The 23,598-nt window shown below is 44.5% G+C and overlaps 1 protein-coding gene across 1 annotated transcript in view; it reads right to left on the minus strand.

Annotated features, from left to right (window-relative positions):
- The window catches only part of HYDIN (HYDIN axonemal central pair apparatus protein), a 2,950,008-nt gene that overhangs the window by 2,297,538 nt on the left and 628,872 nt on the right, over positions 1 to 23,598 (minus strand). The window contains exon 16 of the mRNA XM_086945295.1: positions 11,745 to 11,880. Coding sequence (XP_086801421.1) covers positions 11,745 to 11,880 — 136 coding nt within the window. The remainder of the gene's footprint in view (positions 1 to 11,744; positions 11,881 to 23,598) is intronic.

A 23,598-nucleotide genomic window follows, 5' to 3' on the forward strand; every position in this document is an offset into this window, starting at 1 on the left:
TGTTATCATTGTACACTTTTAATTGCTATGCAATTATAAATATGAACACTGTTCACCTTTCTTTCACACATAACCTTACAGGATTACTGGCGCTTTATCTCAGTTGCCCCAGAATAATGTTACATGGAGGCTTACCCTAAACTAGGCTAGTATCCAAACATTTTTGCTTCGACACCCCAGCACCCACCAGCTAGACGTTTATTAATACCCTTTCAGTATACTTATCCCTGAAGATCGAGGTAATTTAAACACTGTATATAGGGTGTACTTATTCCACATACACACCATCTCAATATGGCCGACACGAAGTCTACACTTTTTTTGAATAGTCCGTTGTTATTCTTCTTTTACCCTTCGCGGCAAGCATGTCTCACTCTAATATCGCGACACTTAGAATCCGCGTAAATTACCAACTATGACATTTGTCTCTAATCAACGCAAAACCAATCTAAAGTACACCCAAAGTTAAGCATCTTTATGCTTCGTTCGCTGAACGCATTAACCGGATGCCTATTACATTTTTAAGTATACATACACCTATATGACGTATATTTACGCTGTTCATATTCTCTTTCAATATGGCCGACACAAGGTTCACTTTTTGAATAGTCCTTCGTTGCTCTTTATATCCCTTGCGGAAAGCACCGCGATTCTTAGCAACCGTGCAACTTCAAAAACCGCAACCTTATTCACTTCGACTTAGATCACATCGACCTACAGGCACACCCAAGGAGAAACTTATCGAACGCGTTTTGAAAACTATTGGTAAGCACGCATGACCTTTACATTTTGTAATGCCAGCACAGCATTTTTTGAAGAGCCGGTTATCAAAATGGGCTTCTCATTGTTTTACAGATACGCTGTTCTTTCTACTTTGAAGAGCAGGTAACGTTACGTTCATCTTCACTATTCTGTACCGCTATATCCTCTATTATTTTAACACCACAGAGTTCCTCACGGAATATACCCTCTATCTATTACAGAGTCACTACACGAATCAGCTCCTTTCATTCATACAGTGAGGTCTATCTAGGCGTCTTCAACACACATGTGAGTGAGCACGATTTTGCTGACTATATGATACACTGATCGATTAAGGACCATTGTTTGTACCGTCAGTATAAATATACATGAAGGGATTAGTATGTATTGTTGTTGTCGTTCTGATCGATTAAGGACCATTGTTTGTACCACTAGTATAAATATACAGGAAGGGATTAGTATGTATTGTTGTTGTCGTTCTGTCAAACATAATCAACACAGAAAGCTATATTGATTTGGAAAAGACATGGGATTGTTTGAATTGCATTTTACAAGTGTACGTAAAGACAGTTATTCATTGATACAAAGGAGTGTGGAACTCAACAATGAGTAGTGGCAAAGTCAATATTAGTGAGCAGAAATTAATGCGTATATATCATTTATTTCACAGAGGCCCCCGAAGAAGGGACGTGGGTCCCGAAATGCATCGGGCCAACAAATGCAACAATCGCCGAATATGTGCTATGAATGTACTATGATGCTATAGGAGCAGTTGTGATTATAAGTTTCGTATATTGAAACATACTGTGAAAATTCAACAAAAAGAATGTATTAATATTTTTGAATGATTCATATGAAAAAATGTCTCAGAATAAATATGAGAATTAAGTATAAAGATTGAATCAGAAGAATCATTGCAAAGGGGGAAATAATACAAACATTGGCTGTGTGCTTGGTATGGTTGTGATATTGTTATCACTAACCAATCCCCAACAGCAAACAATCAACCTTGTCCAAAACTAAAGTTTAAATGTTATTTATCAGAAACCTCATTCACCACAGCACCCTTAAAAGAATGGCTTTACTTGTACTCCACGGGGATCTCGGTGTCGTGACTCGTGTGATTGGTAATGCAATGACAATCAGAAAGGTGCCAACCACATTGTGTTGAAGGTAAAATGGAGAAACTTCATCCATTTTGTGAAACAAGAACAAAGTTTGACGATGCACAGAAAGATAAAGAGAGATTGTTCAAATTAAAGAGTGCTTAATAGGAGATTTAGTTCTGCCACGAGCCAGAACAGCAGCATCTACATAATCTATAAAATAAAAAAAATGTTGAGTTTATAAGTGATTAATTTGTTTATCGCCCAATAAGCTGGTCTTTTTGTAGCACAATCCAAAAAACGTAGAAACAGTAGAAGACACAGAAAACACCTAAAATATAATTTCTGAAAGCTGCATTCCACTTACCATGACTTCAAACTAACCAGTCCATGCTACAGAGAGAGAAGAGGAAGACAAGGCTCCACCTGCTGGACAACCCTGCCTTCTGTTGCTTCTCTTTGTGGAATTTATTGAAAAAACAGTGTAGCTGCAAACAGGAGGGCTGATTCTTAAAGGCACAGGAGGAATGTATTAGTGCCTACTAGCACAGAATATCTACTGCTTAATGGAAGGCCTTTCCCCAGGGGCCTTGAATGAGTAGATGCAAAGGTGCTCCATGAAATGTATTCCCCGTGAGAGCACATGGCTGCAACAATTGCTTCAGTTGACCAATGCAATGCCTCGGCATCATTATGTAATGGCAGCTGCACATACTGTGTTTGGCACGTACACACCTCCCAGCACCTTTACAGGTGTGGAAATCATGAAAACTAGGGGTGGGCCAAGTGCCGGGCGGTAAATACTGATACACGGCGGTCAGCACAGTTTTTACCAAACTCCATGCTTCAAGCAGAGGGCGGAGTGGGAAAAAGTCTGCGAACTCTGCCCGCGGAGCGGAGTTTACCACCCACCCCTAATGGTTACCTCTGGGATGAGTGATGTTCTCTGCGCTTGCCTCTATGTAGTTGAAGTTTGGTTCTTTTGAAATGAAGGGGATAGGTTAATATTGTGATGAAGTAAAGCTTCTCAGAATATGTTTAACATTGCACTGCTCACTATGTCTACCATGGGGTGCTCAGCTCGACATCAGGAATGATTTAAGCATTTGCATTTATGATCCAACACTAGAAATATATAATAGACTGTTCCACCCCAGTCTTACCATTCCTCTCAGTGACAAATTAGGGAGAAACAGATTCATATGCAATAAGAACAAGTTACTTACCTTTGGTAATGCTTTTTCTGGTGGATACCATATCTGCCTATGGTTTCCTGACCTTTTGAATTACCCCTTGCACAACATTTCACAGAAACTTTTTTCATAGCTCTCCCACATCGACGAGGACGTCACAATAGCACGGCTCCGCTCGCGACTCTGCGTGACGTCATCAGAGCCATAAGAAAACCTTGTCGGCGTGCTGATATCAGTTCCACCCATTTTCTCCGTGCCTTTGAGGCGAACAAACAACATTTCACAAGTATACAATATATCACGGTATAGGATTCAAACAAGAAAGGGAAACTGGAATTTCTAAAATATAGACATTCCCTAGCGACAAGCATAAATGAAAAAGAAATACAAGACAGTCATATCCAAAATAAAATTTGGTATAAGTAGGTAGACAACGGGGCGGTGAGTGGGTCAGTGAGGAATCCACAGGCAGATACTGTATCCACCAGAAAAAGCATAACTGAAGGTAAATCCCTGTTCTTCTGATGGATACATCTGCCTGTGGTTTCCTTACCTTTTTTAATGAATCCCCAAGCAGTCCCGCTACGGGAGGAGGGTGTCCACCTAATTATACCAAAACATCCTGCAGCACAGAACGTGCAAAATGGGCATCCTGCCTCACCTCCGAATCTAAGCAGTAATGCTTTGCAAAAGTGTGGAGGGAGGCCCAAGTTGCCGCCCTGCAGATGTCAACAACAGGGACACCTCTAGCTAAAGCAGAAGAAGAAGATTTAGCTCTGGTGGAATGAGCTCAATACCTTCAGGCAGCTCTTTCTTGGACAAGGCGTAGCGGATCTTGATACAGAGGATGATCAACTTGGTCAGCGTTCTCTTGTAGACAGCCTTGCCCTTCATCTTGCCCACCTATCTGATTAAGAGTTGGTCATCAAACCTGAAGTCTTTAGTCCTGTCCAGGTAGAAGCTGACTGCCCTCTTAGGGTCCAGGCAGTGAAGTCGTTCCTCCTCCTTAGAACGGTGAGGGGGAGGATAGAAAGTGGGTAAAGTGATAGATGGTCCTAGGTGGAAGGGAGTGACCACCTTAGGCAGGACAACAGCTCTGGTACTAGGACCATCTTATCTGCATGAATTGAGGTAAAAAGAGGCTTAGAGCTAAGGGCCTGCAGCTCACTAACCCTCCTGGCAGAAGTAATCACAATCATAAAAATTGATTTGAAGTAGAGAAACCGCAATGGGCAACTATGTAGAGGTTCGAAAGGAGACCCCATCAGGAAAGTAATAAACAAATATAAATCCCATTGAGGCATAATAAAAGGAGTGGGAGGAAATCTATTAGTGAGACCCTTAATGAATCTCATGACTATGGGGCACTTAAACAACGATGGTTGGTCCAGCAAACAAAGAAAGGCTGACAAGGCCAACATGTAGCCCATAACAGTCGCTACGGCACAACTCTGCTGAGCCAAAGAAAGAGAAAAACCAAGAATATCAGACAAATGGGCCTTTAAAGGATCAATTAACTCTCTCCACACCATGTAACCAACCTGGCCCACCTACTGGAATAGCCAGATTTGGTGGAGTGTAGTCTGACTGATAAAATAACATCCACCACTTCCGGAGGGAGAGAGAAAGAACTCAGGTTGCCCCGTACAATCTCCAGGCATGAAGGTGTAGGCTCTGGAGGTGGGGATGTAGAGCCTGCCCCTGTGATTGCGAGAGGAGGTCTGCCCTGAGAGGGAGATGGAGTGGTGGGTGAAATGAGAGGTGAATGGGATCTGTGTACTGTACCCTTATAGGCCAATCCGAGGGGGATCAATATGACTTGGGCCCGGTCTTGGCGAATCAGAACCTGAGGAATGAAGGGTATAGAAGGGAACGTGTAAAGAAGCTGTGAGCCTGAATCTAACTGAAACACGTCCACCAGCGCTCCCCGCATCAGATACTGGAGACTGCAGAACGACAGCAATGTGTGTTCTCGTGAGTGGCAAACAGATCCAACTGAGGAAATCCACACATCCTGAAAATGTGATGGACTTCCTCCGGATTAAGACGCCACTTGTGATCGGCTGAGTATTGCCAACTGAGACTGTCCGTACGCACATTCAGCACTCCGGTCAGATGATTAGCCATCATGCAAAATTGATGATCATGAGCCCAAGACCAGAGTTGCAGAGCCTCTCTGCAGAGATGAAACAACGCTACTCCTCCCTGTTTGTTTATGTACCACATCGCAGTAGTGTTGTCCATCAGGACCTGATCGGACTGACTAGGAAGGGAGGGAAGAAAGGCCTTGAGAGCCAAACTTATTGCCCGCAATTCTGGAAGACTGATGTGAAGCAACCTCTCCTCTGTAGACAAAAGACCCTTGATCTCCTGATCTTCCAGATGAGCACCCAACCCCAGAGTGGAGGCATCCGTTATCACTGTGGCCACGGGAGAAGGAGGGTGAAACGGCTTCCCTTGGGACAGGTTGCTTGAAACACTCCACCATAAAAGATCCGCTGCAGTGTCTCTGAAGATTCTGACCCCCTCGGAGATCCCCGTTGTGTTGAAACCACTGTCTGCAGAAACAACACTGGAGTGCCCTCATGTGCCAGCGTGCATGGTTGACCATCAGTATGCAGGAAGCGAACAGACCAAGCAGGCGCAAAACCTTCAGGACTAGAACAGCCGCTCCATCTTGAAACATTGGGATCATAGCTTGGCTATCTAGAATCCTCTGTGGAGGCGGGAAAGCACAGCTCAGAGTAGCATCCAGTACTGTCCCTATGAACAGGTGGTGCTAAGAGGGCACCAGGTGAGATTTGGGTTAATTTATTGAAAAAACTACGTTGAACAACAGTTGAGTTGTTACTTGCATATGATGCAGCACCATCTCTGGCGACTTTGCTTTGAGCAGCCAGTTGTCCAGATAGGGAAAAACAGTCATCCCCGACCTTCTGAGATGCGCTGCCACCACCGCCATCACCTTTCGTGAAGAACTATGGCGCGGACGTAAGACCGAACAGAAGGACGGCAAACTGATAATGTTGAGACTTCACCGTATGACAGAGATACTTCTGATGCAAATTCAGGATAGGAATGTGAAAATATGCATCTTGTAAATCGAACAACACCATCCAGTCTTCCTGCTGCAGCACCAGAAGAACCTGAGCTACGGTCAATATCTTGAACTTCTCCTGCTTGCGGTAAAAATTCCAGACCCTAAGGTCTAGGATGGGCCTCAATTGACAACCTTTTTTGGGGATCAGAAATACCGGGGGAGGCATCCCTGACCAAAGTTCCCTCTCATTTCTTTCCTCTGTGTGCGACAGAGTAAGGTTTCTGTGCGCTGCAGCCAAGGCTTTGTGCGCCAAGAACCCGACCGCACGTGTAGACCATGGCTGTTTAAGTGGGATGAAAAAACTAGGGGGTCTCTCAAAGGGGCGTGACCGGTGCAAATAAGGGCTTAAAAGCAATTAAGCTAAAAATCTGTGTTGAGCATAGTGTGCCACCTGACTTATATTTTGCTTCTTCTGTCATTGCATCCAAATATATAACACAAGTAACATTACACCTACAAGAAGCCAGGACTATTGGCTTTGTCAATGGTTGTTTGTTGCATAAAGTTGTATATAATATTGAAAATGCTTTAGCTCTTGGGGTAGAGCTTGTGGCTTAATGCTCGAGCTGCAAATTTAGGAGATGGGTTTTGAGTCTTGGGTCAGATTACCATCCTGTGATTCTCAGCAAATCAATTAATCACCCAATGCATTCATAAATAAATAAATAATTTAAATTGCTCCAATACTTTTGGATTCAGTTCGCACTATATAAAACTTTCTGCATTTCTTTTCTAAATGTGGGGCTGAGGGTTTGCCTTTTGAAAGAATTTATGTAAAATGCATCCCATGGCGGACACTGTGAGCAGGGGAGCAACTAGTCCTGAACTTTATTGGCTAACACTCCAGCCAGGGCTGGCTCTGCACTGGGCGCACACTGTGCAACAGTCTTTTTTGGCACCCATTTCCTCCTCCTTCATGAATTCGCTCACTACCACTCACCAACAATGCACCTCATCTGTCTATAGCACCTTTCTGACAAACATTACATTTTTTAATAACACTGCTCCTAGTTTACTCCCACGCCGTTCTGTGATCTGCATGCTACACGTTCTTTGTAGCAGGCACATTAACCCTCTGCACTGTCTGGGTGGCAGACAGGCCCATGTGAATGCACGGTGAGTGATGCAACAGTGTAAGTGTAAGAGGGGTGACTGCAGGGTGAGTGAGGAGACCATATGAATTTGGGTGCGGATGTAAGTGCAGAGTGGGACAAGTGAATGCATTGCTTTTGATGGTCTTGTTTGAGTGAGATTGCATATTGAGCAGTGAGAGGCACGAGTGAGTGAAGTATCACATGAGTGCATGGTGAGTAGTGTGCTCCTTTGACTGCAGGGTGAGGTACAGGGTGAACAGCACAAGTATATTGTGAGTGCAGAGTGATCACTGGGAGTGCAGGGTTAGCGGGCAAATGGTGTGAGTGCATGCTGATCAGTGTGAGTGCATTGTGATCACTGTGAGTGCAGGGTGAGCGTGAAAGTAAAGGGCGAGAATGAGGAGTGAGTTGTCTGAATGCAGGGTGCATTTCAAGACACAGACAGTATATGACCTGAAGGTGTGTGTATGTGGTGCAAGACTGTAGGAGAAGGTGAGTGAAAATGTGTGAGAGAACGTTTGTCAGTGTCTATACATTCAATGGAACTATAGTAATGGCACATTGTGTACTGTACAAAAGCTGAACAAAAATACCCAGGGCCCCTGGAATTCTGCAGCAGAGGAAATCACCAAATTATGCAGCAGTGTTGGCTAAATAATGGAATAAGAATAGGTAAATTATGTGGAATAATACAGCACATGCTTTCATAGTGTTACTTCATTCTTTTATTTAAAAAATTATACATGGTAATCCAAAAATATTTCACCTCCTTAGGACCGGTATAGAAACCAAATACAGACCTAAGCAACTGAAAGATGCCTAGCCAACCTTTGCGAAGGGCTGTCCATGCACGCAAACATGTCTCAACTTTTTTTTTGTAACTTTTGATCTTTTGAATTATTTAGGCTAGAAACTATTTTTATTTGGTTGAAATCTACAGATTTCTGTTTCAGATGATGGATTATGTGGCAAATCCATAATTATGCAAATATAAAGCATAATTCCAGGGGCCCTGGTAATACCTTATACTTGTGATGCTGAAATATGTAATGTGCTTAGGAACAAGCAGACCTTCTAGTCTGTGATGATGTAATGTATCACAGCATGGCTTCCCATTAAAAGAATGAAAGGGTATGGGAAAATATGCATGCTAACCTGAAAACTATGGTAAGAGTTATTCCTTCTGCTGCAAATGGTGGTGGGTTATGTAACGCAGGGACTACTGGATGAGGCTGAAAAACAGGTAGGCTTTAGTGCTGCTGGCGTCCAGTGTGACAATCGTTTTGTCCGCCCCCAACTGACCACCTTCTCCATAAATTACCTTACTACCATCCTCAAACAGTACCCTTCACATCTCCAAAGCTTATCTGTAGCATACATTTATTTTTTTATAGGTCTACTCATTGTTCACTCACTCATTGTTCACTCACAGTCAGTTCTCTGATCATGGTACATGTCAGTGACACGACCTTTGCAGCAGGCACGTGAACTAATTGAAGGTTCTATCCAGAGCATTAATCACTGTTATTATCTTGACATTTTTAATGTTGCCTCAAGACTGATGGTCACCCAAGGAAACTAGCAGGACCTGCTTACAAACTCAAAAGTTATTGCAAAAACCCAGTGACCCCACCCCACACACCTCACAAGGTCAGCGCCAGGTGCGACTGCACTAACGTCCTAAAGCTGGCCCTGATTGAACAGACACACAGCAACAGCATGAATCCATCCTGTGTTATGTGAAACAAAGAAAACATAAAAAAATCAGTTGTGAGCTTGTGAATAACAGCACTATCACCAACGTCTTTATGCTGGTTAGTGCATGGAACCAGCGCCCAGCCCGATGGGAAAACATAACAATTTAATTGTTTTATTGTTAGCAGCATCGTCCAGAGAGAGGCATTTGTGGAGCACACTTTCAAAAATGTAGGTGAAGCGCGTTGCCCATAGTGCTCAAAGGACTTCTGCCCCCTTACCCCCCCCGCTCCCCTCGTGTGTGCCAGCCCGGGCTGAGACAGCTTCCCGGGAACACAGACAGTTCTTGAGCTGACAGCCACACCGAGTACTTCACAGGTCTTTTAAAGATCATTCTCGTGTTAATGAGGCTTTGTTGCTTTTTCACTGCGTCTTACAGCGCCTGCATCTCCACTCTGCATATTGCTGCCCCCCTCCCAGGCATTCCACAAAGTAGTCTGAAAGTCGGGCCTGTGCCGTAATATCACTACATTTCAAAGTTAAGAAAATACCACACACTTTTTACGGCGCTCAAATGTAAAGGCCGTGGCTGGTGCATGTTAAACAACTACATGCGCGCTTTGCAACCGTCTGTGCGCGCTGGTGAAATGCACAGTGCGCGCGTGCACAAGCGCGCAGGTTACAGGGAACGATGTCCCTGACCCTTTTCCTGCTCTGGAACCACCTTTATTGCACCTTTCTGTAACAAGGACAGGACCTCGTGTTGAAGAAGCAACAGATGGTCCTCCGAACACCAGCCCTGGCGAGGAAGGTACGGAGGGGGAAACTCCTGGAAAGGAAGGGTGTACCTATTTTCTACAAGATTTAAAACCCAAAGATCTGATCTAACAGATTTCAAATTTTGTAGAAAATGGCACACCGGGCCTCCTACGGGCCCAACATGCTCCAAGATGGGGGATCTAGAGCTGCGTCCCTGTGAAACCAGTGGGGGGATAGGGAAGGAGGAGAAAGACCTGTTGGCGAACAGCTCCTCGCAGGTGACCTCTTCCCGTATATGACTTATACTGAGGTTTCTGTTGCTGGTGCTGTTGCTGCTACTCACTGCCTCGAAATGGAGCTGCCATCCCAAAGCCCCAAAATCTCCGGTATCCACAACCCCTAGGCTGGGACTGCAAGCCTAAGGATCTAGCGGTAGCACTGCTTTCCTTAAAACGTTGCAGAGCTGAGTCCGTCTTTGCTCCAAAGAGGCTGGATCAATCAAAGGGAAGATCCAGCAGCGTGGCTTGAACGTCCGGAGAAAATCCTGATCCTTACAACCAGACGTGCCTTCTGGTTGCCACCGAAGAGCTGATCACCCTGGCAACTGAGTCTGCCGTATTGAGACCTGACTGGATCACAAGACGGGCTGCCTCCTGGGTATCCGCCAACACCTACATGAAGTGACCCCCGAACATCTTCTGGCAGCTTAGGAGCCACCTCCTTAGCTGTTTCCATCAAAGCATGGATATACCATCCGAACAGGCATGTGGCATTAGTAGATTTCAAAGCCATGCTAGCCGATGAAAACACTTTCTTAGCAGACTGTTCCAGCTTCTTGGAATCCCTATTCCCCGGAGTGGTGGGGAAGGAACCTGTTGACTGCTTAGATGAACATGATGCTTGAACCACCAAGCTTTCAGGTGAAGGGTGTCACAATAAAAATGCTGGATCCCCAGGTGCAACCTTATAACGCCATGCCACCGTGCTAGACACTGCCGGGGCAGATATTGGCTTCTACCAAACCTCCAAAATTGGTTCTGTCAAAGCGACGCTTGGATCCATGACCCCACTTCTTCTTATGCTTTTTGGACGAGCTTGAGGTGTGTGAAGTCGGCGACTTCCACCTTGACTTAGTCCTCTTCCGACCTCTCTTCTCCTTCCACGCCCGGGCCATAAACAGCTTCACATCTCTCTCTTCAAGCGCCTTTGGATTCATTGGACGACCCGACGAGCATCTCTCAATGTCGTGGTCAGACGATAAGCACCAAAGGCAGTCTTCATGGGGGTTGTGACAGACATATGGCCCCCACATTCCCTAGAGCGTTTAAAACTAGCCTTCTTCTGAGTAGCCATCAGTTTTAAGCAACTGCAAAAACGGCTACAAAGAAATGGCGAGTCCTACAAAAACATTACACATCGATGGCACAGAAAAAAGGGAACGGACGTCAGAACGCCGACAAGGTCTTCTGATGGCACCGATGACATCATGCGGAGTCGTGCTTTTGTGACGTCCTCATCGACGTGGGAGAGCTATGAAAAAAGTTTCAATGGATGCTGCGCGAGGGGTAAATCAAAAGGTGAGGAATCAACAGGCAGATATATCCATCAGAATTTACAAGTTATCTTATGAGTAACACAAATCAACTGTTGTTTAAGTAAATGCACAGATTATGAAAGATTCACACAAATGATAACAATGCATTTCATGCTGCTTCAGCAATGGAGTGATTTATTTTTCTCAGCATTGAAGATGTCAGAATCAGCTGGTTCGAAAGTATTCCTAGCTGACAAAATTTGGACAAGTTCAAAGGGATACTCTCACTGGGAAATTAACCAACATTCTACAAGGATTGATCAGGAAAGAAGGGCAAACTTGGTCGGTCTGAAACAAACAGAGATATCTTGAGGTATACACACAGACCACTGTAATGCCCAAACTAAAATGTGATATTACTGGGCAGTAAATATGAAAACGTATGCCATTCCTCACATACCACAGTCTCTCCTTCTTTCACCAAGATAAAGTTCTACAAACCTGGGGCAGAACTCCGTAACATCCTGGAAGGTCACCGTCATTAACCAATGTCACAGTTTGCTGGTAAGGGTACTGGAGGAAGCAACGACCAAACCTCAAGGCTAGTGTTTCAAGGCGCAGAGAGGGGACTGTACAGCTGACAAAAGGAAGAGATTATATTAGCTGTGCTTAAGAAATTGCAGGTTCATAGAAGGGAATGTCATTCTTGTAATGAGAAATCTTAAAAGTATTAGTTACCTCCACCCCATTTACTACACTGTGCAACAATTACATCAAGCAACAGGCATTGAACAGTCAAAGCGATGTCAGTGTAATTCTAATGAAGAAAATAACAACCGGGAATATGCAGTAAGCCTCCGATCTCAATGGCTACCGTCTAGTTATGCAGACTATAAAGTCATTGTGCTTTATAGTCTAGAAACTGAAGTTATAATAGGTTATCAGCATTTTTATATATTTATTGTTTATAAATAATAATTCCAATCACATTAGTTGCCAAGCAGTGGTTATCTTCAGTGTAGCAATGCATTAAATATATGGCTGCTTTACTATTTTAATGCATTTTCAAAGATGTCAACAAGAACTAGGACTGCTAGATAAAAATTGGTAATGGTAAAGAGTCTCATTGAACTGCAAGAACCCTCGGCCTCGAGTATTAAATAAAATGTGGTTTTGTGTAACAGATCCTGAATAGGCCCTTTATTACCACCAAAAAGCTGCTCATGGTTCAGAACAATTAATCAAGATCTTTCAATATACCAACTAATTTAGGCACACTTATATTACTAAGTAAGTAACGAAGCTCAGTCTCATATTTTTAGTGACATAAAGGATGAGCTAAAGATTAGTGGCACACAGTTGTCAAAACAGAACTGACCCTCAATGTCTTCAACATAAGATTAAAACAATGAAAAAAATCAAAGCCTATAGCTCCGATTGTAGATTCTCCTCAAATGGAGTAAACACGATTTAGTTGAAAGGTTCAGACTAATAAACTATGAACTGATACGCCAAAAGGTGAGTAACGGTACACAAATAATGAAGCTGGTTAATAGCACACTCAGAGGAAACAGTGTAGATATTGAAAATATTTAAGCACATTTGCATTTGATAAATAAAATCAAAATCTACCATAGTTTAATGCTTTTAAAATGATTATACAAATATGAATCTGCATATAAACACTATCTGCAAGAAACAAAACTGTCCGTCCACTCTACCCTGATACTTAGCTTTTCTGTAACAGAAGTGTTGGTCTATTCCATATGCAGTGATTTTAATGGGCAATACAGCCAGGTTTTGCATACCTGTTTTATTTTTACGAATAAAAACGTTTCCAATATTTAAATGAGATTACCACTAAAACATCTCCCATTGAAATAAGTACTGTGAGAAAGGGAGCCTCTGCATTTTCTTATCTTCCACTGTAAAAAGCAATGCATGGATGTTAATGGCAAGCTGTCCAATTAAAAAAAAAATTAGAGAGCACTAGGTGACACCACTGCGCATGGGGGCTTTTACATGATTATATTTATAAAGGATATAGCATTAACTATTCATCTACATTTTCATCCTAGAATAGCTATAGGTGTATCCCAGAGTTTATATAAGGAGATGAAGACCAAATGGTTGCCTATCAGATAACAATTTCACATTTTAAAGTGCGTGCTAGAATAGAGACCATGAAGGTGACTACACGTGCGTGTCCTCTTTACTATAGGAATCCCAAGTAGTTGTAGCTTTCATTTTTTCCATAACGATTTGAAATTTCCACAAATTACCTGATAATGAAGCTCTTGGTGATGCCCCTCTACATCATCCAATGGCATATCTGCATAATAATGATCATGCTTATCTTTGCCCACATCTTGAGGTACTGGTATGCTTTCTGATTCTATTGATAGCGCCTCCGTGGGTGGAGGGATTGAAACAAGGCCATGAGCTTTGAATTTGGAGAGACAAATGAACAATGGTCCGGTGCTGTTGAGAACGGTCTCACCAGTGGAGACATGGAGCCTGCCCTGGTGCGAGGAACAGACACTGACAATGGTGTTTATGATAAAAAGGTGTGACAATGGAAGAGGAGAAGATAAAGAGGTGGCAGTATTACTATTTCAGAAGCGGTTAATCATATTTGTTCCATTGAAATTAACCTTGAGTTTTGCATAAGCTTTTTCTATGCATATCCGCTATCATATTAATGGTTCCAGCAACTGTACTGGCGGTTGTTGTGTTTCTTTGGTCTGTTTTTTCAATTATCCTTTCTAACGGAAGGAAGTCTTCACCATTGAAAGGAACATCAGGGACAGCATCAACGAAAGCCAGTTAAGACAAAGGTATTTTTTAGGGTGGCCTTGACTGTGAGGTCATAAACCATGAAATTGTTCTCTTTTATTTATTTTTATTTGCAGCAAGATTACATAAATACATTAAAAAGGATAAATCCGTTAGTTAGATCATAAATAGAAATTCATCACAAATCGGAGCAACAGAGAAATACATTACAGGCAGCTTAACAAACAGCATAAACAAAATTACCATATATGAACTTAAATTTTCACTACAACCTCTACCAATTCCCATTTTCCTTTACAAGCTCAATCACGTCGATACTATCTACTTATATAATGATACCCAGTTCGAGAAAAGCTCCCAGATCCTCTTCCCTTTAACTTTTGCCTTCTTCTCCTTTCACTCATAAATTGCTTTTTACAAATTGTAAACATATAAAAAGTGCCCCTTCCACTGCAGAAATTTCAGGGGTAAAGTATCAAACCAGGCAGAAGCAACACAACGCCTAAAAAGTGCCATTGCTATAAAAATTAGCCCGACCCCACATCTATATTTAATTCATCAACACTAAACAACATAAGCTGTGGTGACGGGGGATATATTCACATTGAGGACTTCCACAAAAAAGCCTGTGATTTCGGAGCTGACTGGCTTTAGACAGTGGCATGAAGAAATGTGGACCAGGTCTGCGCTGGGTTCACGACATCTAGGACAGCAAGTCCCCGCCAACCCGCACCATTTAGCTATTTTGGCGGGTGTTCTATATAGATCGAAAATCATTTTATAGTGTTGTACGAGCATAAAATTTACCCCCCCCCCCCTCAACTCCGATGATTTCCAAAAAACAGAATTTTCGAAGTCTAACCTCACCCGCCATTTGACATCATGTTTTTTCAAATCATCTGGGATCACATATATTTGTGAAATTGAATAATTAGGGCCCTTTGTAAAATCTCAATCAAGGGAATCCTAGAAAAGCCTGCTAATCCCCCAACCTTTCTCGATAGGAAATCCCTCAACTGTAAACATTTTAAGAATTGCCAGGCCCGATGCTAAATCTCCCTCTAACCTCTTCAAATGATGCCAAATGATTCCCTGTAAGCAAATCACCGACCCTAACGCAGCCCCCTTGTTCCCATTTAGCTAAGCAATTGTCTTGGAATATTCCAGGCAGTTGACTATTCCGCAGCAGCAGAATGTACCAGCTATACCTGCCTACACCCAGTTTTTTCCGCATGCCCGTCCAATTCTGGAATGCACCCATCAGAGTTTTAAACACTGCCTTTTTATAGTTGCTTAGCTATAAACTCTTCAACAGACAACTCTTTGGATCTGTTCCGATCTGTAGCTCATATATCGACGGAACAAAACCCCCATTCCCCTCTTCAGTTACCTTGTTATTGAATAAGGGGTAATAATATTGCAAAGCTACCGCTAACTATTATAGTTTAAAGTTTGGGAGCGCTTAGCCCCCCATTCCTCGGTAAGGCCAAGAATTTATTTGCCCTCCTGATCTTCCTGTATGCCCAGATAAATCTGGTCACCGTTCTGTTGATTACTTTAAACCAAGCATTATCAACCTCCACTGAAATTGTGCGAAAAACATACAATAATTTCGGGGGGGAGGGGGGGATGGGAGATAATTTTGACAAGATTACATCTCCCTATTATTAAGAAATTTAGATTATCCCATCTAATAAAAATCCATTTGAGCTTTTTCAAGAATAGGGGTAAGATTTATTTTGACTAAGCGCTCAACTTTCACTGTAATACTAACTCCCAAATAAGTGGCCTGCTCTACTACCCGGCTATCCTTTGCCATCATATATCTATTTATCTCTAAGTGCGTTTAGGCTTTATTTAACAGGAACCCAGAAGAAATACCAAACTCCTCTGTTATCCTTTCTATAGCGCAGACAGCATTATCTGGATCACTGGTACCTGTTGCCACATCATCAGAGTAGGCCAGTATTTTCGTATCCCAACCCTGCAGACTAATTGGTAATCTATGTATAAGGCAAATAAAACAAGTATTGGCATAGCCAATAGGTCTCGCCTTTGGGACCTTATAAGTGTTTAGTTATCCAGCACAATATCCTTGGTGCCACAACATCAACTGTTGCATGGCTAAACACTTACTGGGTCCCAACGGCGAGACCTATTGGCTATGCCAATGCTTGTTTTTAATCTCCGAGCAGGCAGGATACTCTAAGCTGTGTGCATTTTTTTTTATAATACTGCAGATATTCAGAGCCTCTTTTGTCTGTCTTATTAGAATTCAGGTCCGGTTCCCGCCCGGCAGCGATCATATATTTGGGGAAGAGGTGGGCGAAACAGTATCCTACAATTGTGCCTTTCCCATTCCGACAAAAGGAACACACACAGCCCTTTACTCTCGGCTTTGTCTGTATTATCCAGGCGGCCCTTCGGGTGCCAGGAAGGCTTCCAGTAAGCATGCTGTATTTGAAATTCCGCTCATCTCCCCTTCTCCCCGCCGCTGTCGCTCCTGCAGCAATCCCACCTCTAATGTGGAAAATAACATTGGGGGTCGGGGCAGAGTGTGTTAGCGGAATGGAACGCAGCCAGCCCGCGAGCGCACCTGCAGTCTGCCCGGGAGCAGAAAGAATGGGGGAGTGCTGAAAGATGATGGGGGAGGTGAAGGAATGGGAGGCAGTTGGGTATACCTGCAGTCTGCCCGGGAGGAGAGGGAGGAAGAATGGGGGAGTGATGAAAGGGGTGCAGAAAGATTATTGGGGGGGTGGAGGCCGTTAGCGGTGCACCTTCAGTCTGCGTGCAGAGGGGGCCTTGAGCTGGCTCGATTTATGTGACGAGAAGATGGAGGGTGGAGGGAGGGAATGCGAGAGAGACTTTGAGCGCACGAATGAGAGAGAGGCGGCCAGGAGTGTACCTGCAGTGTGTCTGCAGAAGGGGAGGCTCTGCGGGGAGCTGCCTTATTTATGTGAGGGGTGCAAAAAGGGAGGGGTGCACCGATGAAGGGCGCGAGCAGAAAAATGATGAGTGCGTGCAGGGATAAGAGGAAGCTGGGAGCGCACCTGCTATTTCTCTGCAGAAGGGCGGACTCCGAGGGGACTGGTGGCATGTTTTATTTCTGGGAGGGGCTTTAGTCTCTGGGGGTGAGTGTAGAGATCGGTGGAGAGGTGAATGACGAGTGAGAGGAACATATGATCAAAGGGCGACACGCAAAAGAGAAAAGCGATGAAAAGAAAAGAGACAAAAATATGTAGCCCAATATATGCTTCTGTGGGCTACGCTTCTTTGAGTAAGGTTGTTTGGAAAGGGGCTCGACCATTTGAAGAGCAACAAACATTCACTATTGCCAAAGTATGTATTCTAAACAGGCGTGCTTTGTACTTCCTTAATCTTTTGAAACAGAGTGTTGTTTTTAAAAATAGTTAAGGTACGACAGAACTAGTCGGGCATCAACAGTGCCAAAACAGTGAGGAGTCGTAAAATTACATAACTTCCCTGGTAACACACTTTAGCAATACCTGTGATGTCTGCCTTGGTCCTCCCACAGGAAACTCGAATTAGAACCTTAAACATTATGGAAAGTCGAGACGGCGATTCAAGCCTGTAATTCCAAACACAGCATATTTCTGGCAGGTGCTTATGAGATCCTTGCACAGTTAAATTGAAGCGGTTTTCCCACAAAAAAAGAGCACACAATGGGAATAATGCTGGGGATTTGTCACAGTAGAAGTCAAATGGAATGTAAACAAGCGTGCGCGACTCGCGGCGCAGGAGCAGGGAGACTAGCAGCAGGGAGAGAGGAGGGGGCCTGAGCCGGTTTCCCTTGTGGTAGCCAGCAGGAAACATCTGTTTGTAATTATTAACAGATGGTTCCTGCGCGCTCCCGCAAGGAAATCGCCAACGTGCACGCGTTGCCATTGAAGGCAATGGAATGCGTGCACGTTTTGGCATGAAAAGGAGCATCGATGACTACACGTATCCTTCCTATGCAGCGCATGTGCGCTGCGTAGGCGAGACCTAAAAGGGGAGGCAGGACAGCCCTGCCTTGTTCCCCTTTCTTTTGGAAAACGTGCCGACTCGACTCCCATTATCTGTAATCGGGCTACGGGACTAGAGTACATCACCCAAATTACTTGGATGAAAGGCCCCCACAAGCCGCTGGCATCCATAGCCTTCCAAAGGTACCCCAACAACACCCTGTCGAAGGTCTTTTTGGCATCCAACAGGGCGACCCCAATGGATTCCTCTAAAACGTCGGTGTCATCAAAAAATGATATTATGCCCTGTACATGATCGGAGGTCCCTCTCCCCGATATAAAACCATAGACTAATCCATCTATAATACCGCCAAGCCTGTTGGCAAACATTTTGGAATAAAGTTTAATATCACTATTTAGCAATATGGTTGATCCTGAAGAGTCAAGAACAGCTGGATCCTTACCTTTAAAAAAATAAATAAAGTACATTTGCGGTACCCCAGGACCCTGGGGGCTGCACCCCATTTCTAACGTGCCTAAAAACCTCCAACATTTCCCAGAGAAGTACTGCAGAACAAACCTTGTAAAATGCAAATGGTATAGAATCCATTCTCACCGCCTTCCCAGATGGGAGAGTCTGGAGGGCCAACTGGAATTCTTCTGGTGAAATATCTCCCCCAAAAATTAACCTCTCCACCTGGGTAGCTTTAAAAAACATCGTCGGGTCCAAATATTGCTCTAAATACTCAGGGAGTACTATGGATGAAGCTTTATGAAGTGCAGCATAGAATTCTCTGAATGCTTCTCCTACATCAGCAGGGTCAGTTACCAATCTGGCTTGCATATTCCTAATCTCATTAATTTGCCCTGCTGTATGTTTTTGCCTTGACTAACTACTAATAGTCGCCCCACCCGTTCAGTATATTCATAGCACTCCTGGTCTCTGGGCACGAATTTCCCAGTGATCTTCTCAATCAATCAATCAGGAATTTGTGAAGCCCGCTACTCACCTGTAAGAGTCTCAAGTCGCTGGGGCGGGGGGATGTTGTGCAGCTCGGAATCAGCCAAAGAGCCAGGTCTTGAGGCTCTTCCATAAGATGTGCAGAGTGGGGGAATGTCTGATGTTGAGCGGGAACTCGTTCCAGGTCTTTGCCACGATGTAAATGTATGTAAATGTAAATGTAAATGTATAGGCATTTATATAGCGCACTACTTACCCGTAGGGTCCCAAGGCGCTTCGACCGCTGCGAAACCCTTCCTGGCTTCCCTGAGAGATGGTCCCTTAATGGGTATCTCCAGGGTGAGACCAGGCATCCCCGGCGGTCTGGTGGGGCCGTTAGTGAAGATGAGGCAAGCTAAGGCCCAGAGTTGCCGAGTGTGATCGCTGATCAGAGTGGGCACCGAGGCGAGAGAATTATCGAGTCCGCTGACCCTGGTCCAGAAACCTGCCGCGCCGGGAATCGAACCCTGGTCCCGGGCCGTCCTCTGCTCTCGGGTCTGCCACCTCTAACCAGTGAGCCACACTACTTCACTGATGTAGGAGTAGGCTCTTTTGCTCACTCTGGCTCTGCTTATGCGCGGGGTTTCGGCGAGGGCGAGGTCGACGGAGTGGAGGTTTCTCTTGGGTACGTGGAAGGAGACTCTTTTGCTGAGGTACTGGGGTCCGGTGTTTCAGAGGGATTTGTAGGTGTGAGTAGCTTGAAGGTTACTCTCTTCTCGGGTGGGAGTAAGTGGAGGTCTAGTAGTTGCTGGGTGATGAGTTCATGTCGTCGGTTGCCGAGGACGAGTCTGGTGTTTTGGATGGTCTGGAGTTTTTGGAGCAGAGATTTGTTGATTCCGGCGTAGAGGGCATTTCCGTAGTCCAGTCTGCTTGTTCTTAGTGCATGGGTGACGGTCTTCCCGGATTCGGGGGGATCCACTTGAAGATCTTGCGAAGGATGCGGAGGGTGTTGAAGCGCATGGATGAGACGGCGTTGAACTGTAGGGTCATGGTGAGGGAGTAGTCTAGTATGGTGCTGAGGTTCTGGGTGTGGTCCATGGGAGTGGGGGGGTTGCCAGACAGCTGCTGCTCATCCAGGATGCGACATCTTTCATTCCTTCCTGGAAGCTGAGTCTGGTGATGTTGGGTTCATTCGTGAGGGAGAGGATGAGCTGGGTGTCGTCGGTGTAGGATACTATGCCGTCTGACAATGACGGCGAGGAGGGCCATGTAGCTGTTGAAGAGCGTGGGGCTCAGCAATGATCCTTGGGGTACTCCGCAGTTGATCTCTGTGGGTTCGAAGCGTAAAGGCGGGAGTCTAATTCTTTGGGTTCGGCTAGCAGTAAATTTGTTTAAACATACCTGAGTTACAAATAGATGAGTCAGCATAGGGTGAGCTCTCTCCCAGATGCCATGGCAACAACCAATTTTGCTTCTAATACACACAGCTTTTGATAAAGTTCTTTTAACTGGCCCAGACCTTGCCTCTATTTTGCAATACTGAACCTAAGGGTTTCCCGTCTTATGCTAGCCTTCTAAGCATCCCAAACCATTTCGGGAGAAGAACTACCTTTGTTGAGTTAAAAAAAACTCTGAAATCCAGCCCTTCATGTGACTTATATACCCCTGGTCCGACAGAAGAGCCCTCTCAAAGGTCCATCTCTGGGCACCCTTCCCAAAACGTTAAGTGGGAGTTCCAGAACAAGAGGGTTAAGATCCGACATAAGACTTGGAAAAAGCTCTACCTGAGCACCTCTGACAAATAATGGCGAGACAAAAAAAATGTATCCGACCTTGCAAATTTACCATGGGGGGCTGAAAAGTAGGTGTACCCAGCACCAGGCACTGTCAGGCTGGACAAGACATCAACTAAGCCAATGTTTTTAATAGATGCCCCAAGAACAAGTTACTTACCTTTGGTAATGCATTATCTGGTAGAGACTCAGTCAGTCAAAAATATCTTTATTCGATTTAGTTAAAAATCATACAAAGAGATAAAAACATTTCATACCATTTTAAAAACTATTTACAAGATTATACAGATCAGTAAAAACATAAGTTTTATTAAAAATGGCAAAATAAGTTAATTTTGTGTTTTACAGAATTCAAATACAGTGATTAACACAATGTTTGGGAGCCCCATTTGTTCTGATGCATTTTTTTAGTTCTGACAGCTGCCACCAAAAAGTTGGCCATGCAAAATGTAGTGCGTATGCTATCTAGGGATTGTAAGTATAGCAGGGCTGGCCTCACCTGTGTGAAGCCAGCCTCCTTCAGAACAGGAAACAGATGTTTTTTCCTGGGCTCTAAATAAAGCCCGCAAAACATAACAAAATGCATAGTGTCTTGAACAGAAAAGTGATCGCAGTGACAAGGGGGGGCTAAATCAGGTTTTTCAAACATATTAAAATTGCCCAAATAAAAATGTATCAAATTAAACCTGAACTTAGTAAGGAGGAATCTATGGAATGGGATCGTGACCAAGCTAAGGTAAGGTGCTAGTGCAAAAGAATTGACAAGGAGATAGTGCCTCCTCACAGCTGTTTTCACAAGTTCTTTTTCCTTGCGGGAAGCTCTTGCCCTATCCATAAATTGTTTCTTAATTAGATCTATATCTTGAATCCTAATGTCCCGGGGAGATGAAAAAAGTTCTGGACGTCCCAGGTCTGAAAACTCCTTCATCAGATACGCCATCCATGGCACCCTTTTACAGTGGTCCAGCGACATAACGTCGGCCATGATCCTATGGTTGAGGGGCAGCTCCTCATTGAGCCAAGTCTTCAACCAGAAGATCAGGGGTGCCATATTCAAACAGTCAGTGACGTAGTCCAACCCCACCTCCATGTGTATTGAGAAAGTAGGTGAGGACTGAGGGACAGACAGGAGGGACCGGATAAATCTATTTTCTGCCTTCTGGATTGGGTCAAGGTTGACATATCCCCACAGGGCTGATCCATAAGAAGCCAAAGCAACAGATTTACTTTTATAGATCTTCAAAAGGGCTTCCATCGGCCTGGCACCCAACCTGTTCGCGAAGCCCATAATGGCTGCTGAGGATCTTGTCACCGCCAGCCTCTTCGCCCTGACCTGGAGACCCCAAGATCCTCTCTGATCGAAAAGAACCCCCAAATATGGGAACGTGGAGACACTGGTGACAATCTCTCCCTTGCATTTAAAGATTTTATATTTCCCTTTACTGGCTTGGCGCCCTACGACCATGGTATGGGACTTATTTATATTTATTTTTAGGTCCATAAGGTCCATAAATGTTCCGAATGCATCCAGGAGACGCTGCAGGCAGAGGCCAGTGTGGGCTATCAGCACAGCGTCCTCCACGTACAGGAGCACGGGGATCTTAACTGCTCCTGCACGCGGAACGTCACCAACAACCTCCTCCAGATGTGCACTCAAACCATTGATGTAAATGGTAAAAAGCAACGGGGCCAGTATGCAGCCCTGCCTGACCCCTCTCATGGACTTAAAACGGGAAGTGCACCTACCCTCATCGGTGACCCGTACTGCAGCAAAAAGCTCTTTGTGGAGAGAGGCCATAAACTTAACCAGTGCCTCATCTATCCCCATCTTCAGGAGTGTGGCCCATAACTTAGACCTGTTCACCAAGTCGAAAGCCGAGGAGAGGTCCATAAACGCTAGGGATAGGGACCCCTCCTTGGCCACCGTGTATTTAGAGATCAACAGGTGTAAGTTGGAACATTGCTCAACTGCTCCTTTCTTTACTCGGAAGCCATACTGGATATCGGCCAGCCCCCCGCAGCACTCTAAACTATCCCTCAGTTTATCCAGCAGGACTCTACCTAAGATTTTAACTGTAGAGTCCAGGAGGGATATGGGCCTGTAGCACCCCGGGTCGTCCCGCAGGCCCTTCTTAAAAATGGGGACGATGGTAGAAATGGCCCAGGTGGATGGTATAAAGTTGCCATTAACTGCGTTGAAAACATTAGCCAAAACCCCTGCCCATAACGGAGGTGCATGTATGAAGAAATCAGCCAGCACCCCGTCAGGTCCCGGGGCCTTGTTCTTAGTTGTGACCAAAATAGCTTTTTCCACCTCAGATGTGTTGAAGTAAATAGGGGCAGCATCCGAGGATGCCAGAGGGGATGCTTGACCATCTAACCCAGTATCCCCCTATACCTTCTTAAAGTGGTCCAGCCATTTGTCATCAGGGATGACACAATCCAGCACATCATTTGTTGAGTCGGAGAAATAGGGCTGTTTAACTGTTTCCCAAAATTTTCTGCTATCCTTCAAGACAGCCACAGAGAGGAGGTTTTCCCATGCTTCACGTTTGATGTTATCTTGTCTAGTCTTAAGGGCTAGCTTATAATTCTTCCTCAGCGTTATTATGTCGTCCCTAATCCTAGAGGTTCGCTTCAGGGCTGTCATCAGTAGCTTATGTGCCTTTGAGCAAGATGCATCAAACCAACGTTGTTTACTCGGTACAACTTTCCTAGGTTTAGCCAGGAGATCCTGAGAGATCTGCCCACAGATAATCTCAAAAGCCCCTATGATCTCATGGTCACTAGCGTTTGAGTTTTGGCACACCGCCAACTGGGCCTCGATTTTCGGGAAAACCTCTGCATAGAAGTTCTCCGGG

This window comes from Lissotriton vulgaris, chromosome 12 (assembly GCF_964263255.1).
Source record: "Lissotriton vulgaris chromosome 12, aLisVul1.2, whole genome shotgun sequence".
NCBI classification, from domain to species: Eukaryota; Metazoa; Chordata; class Amphibia; order Caudata; family Salamandridae; genus Lissotriton; species Lissotriton vulgaris.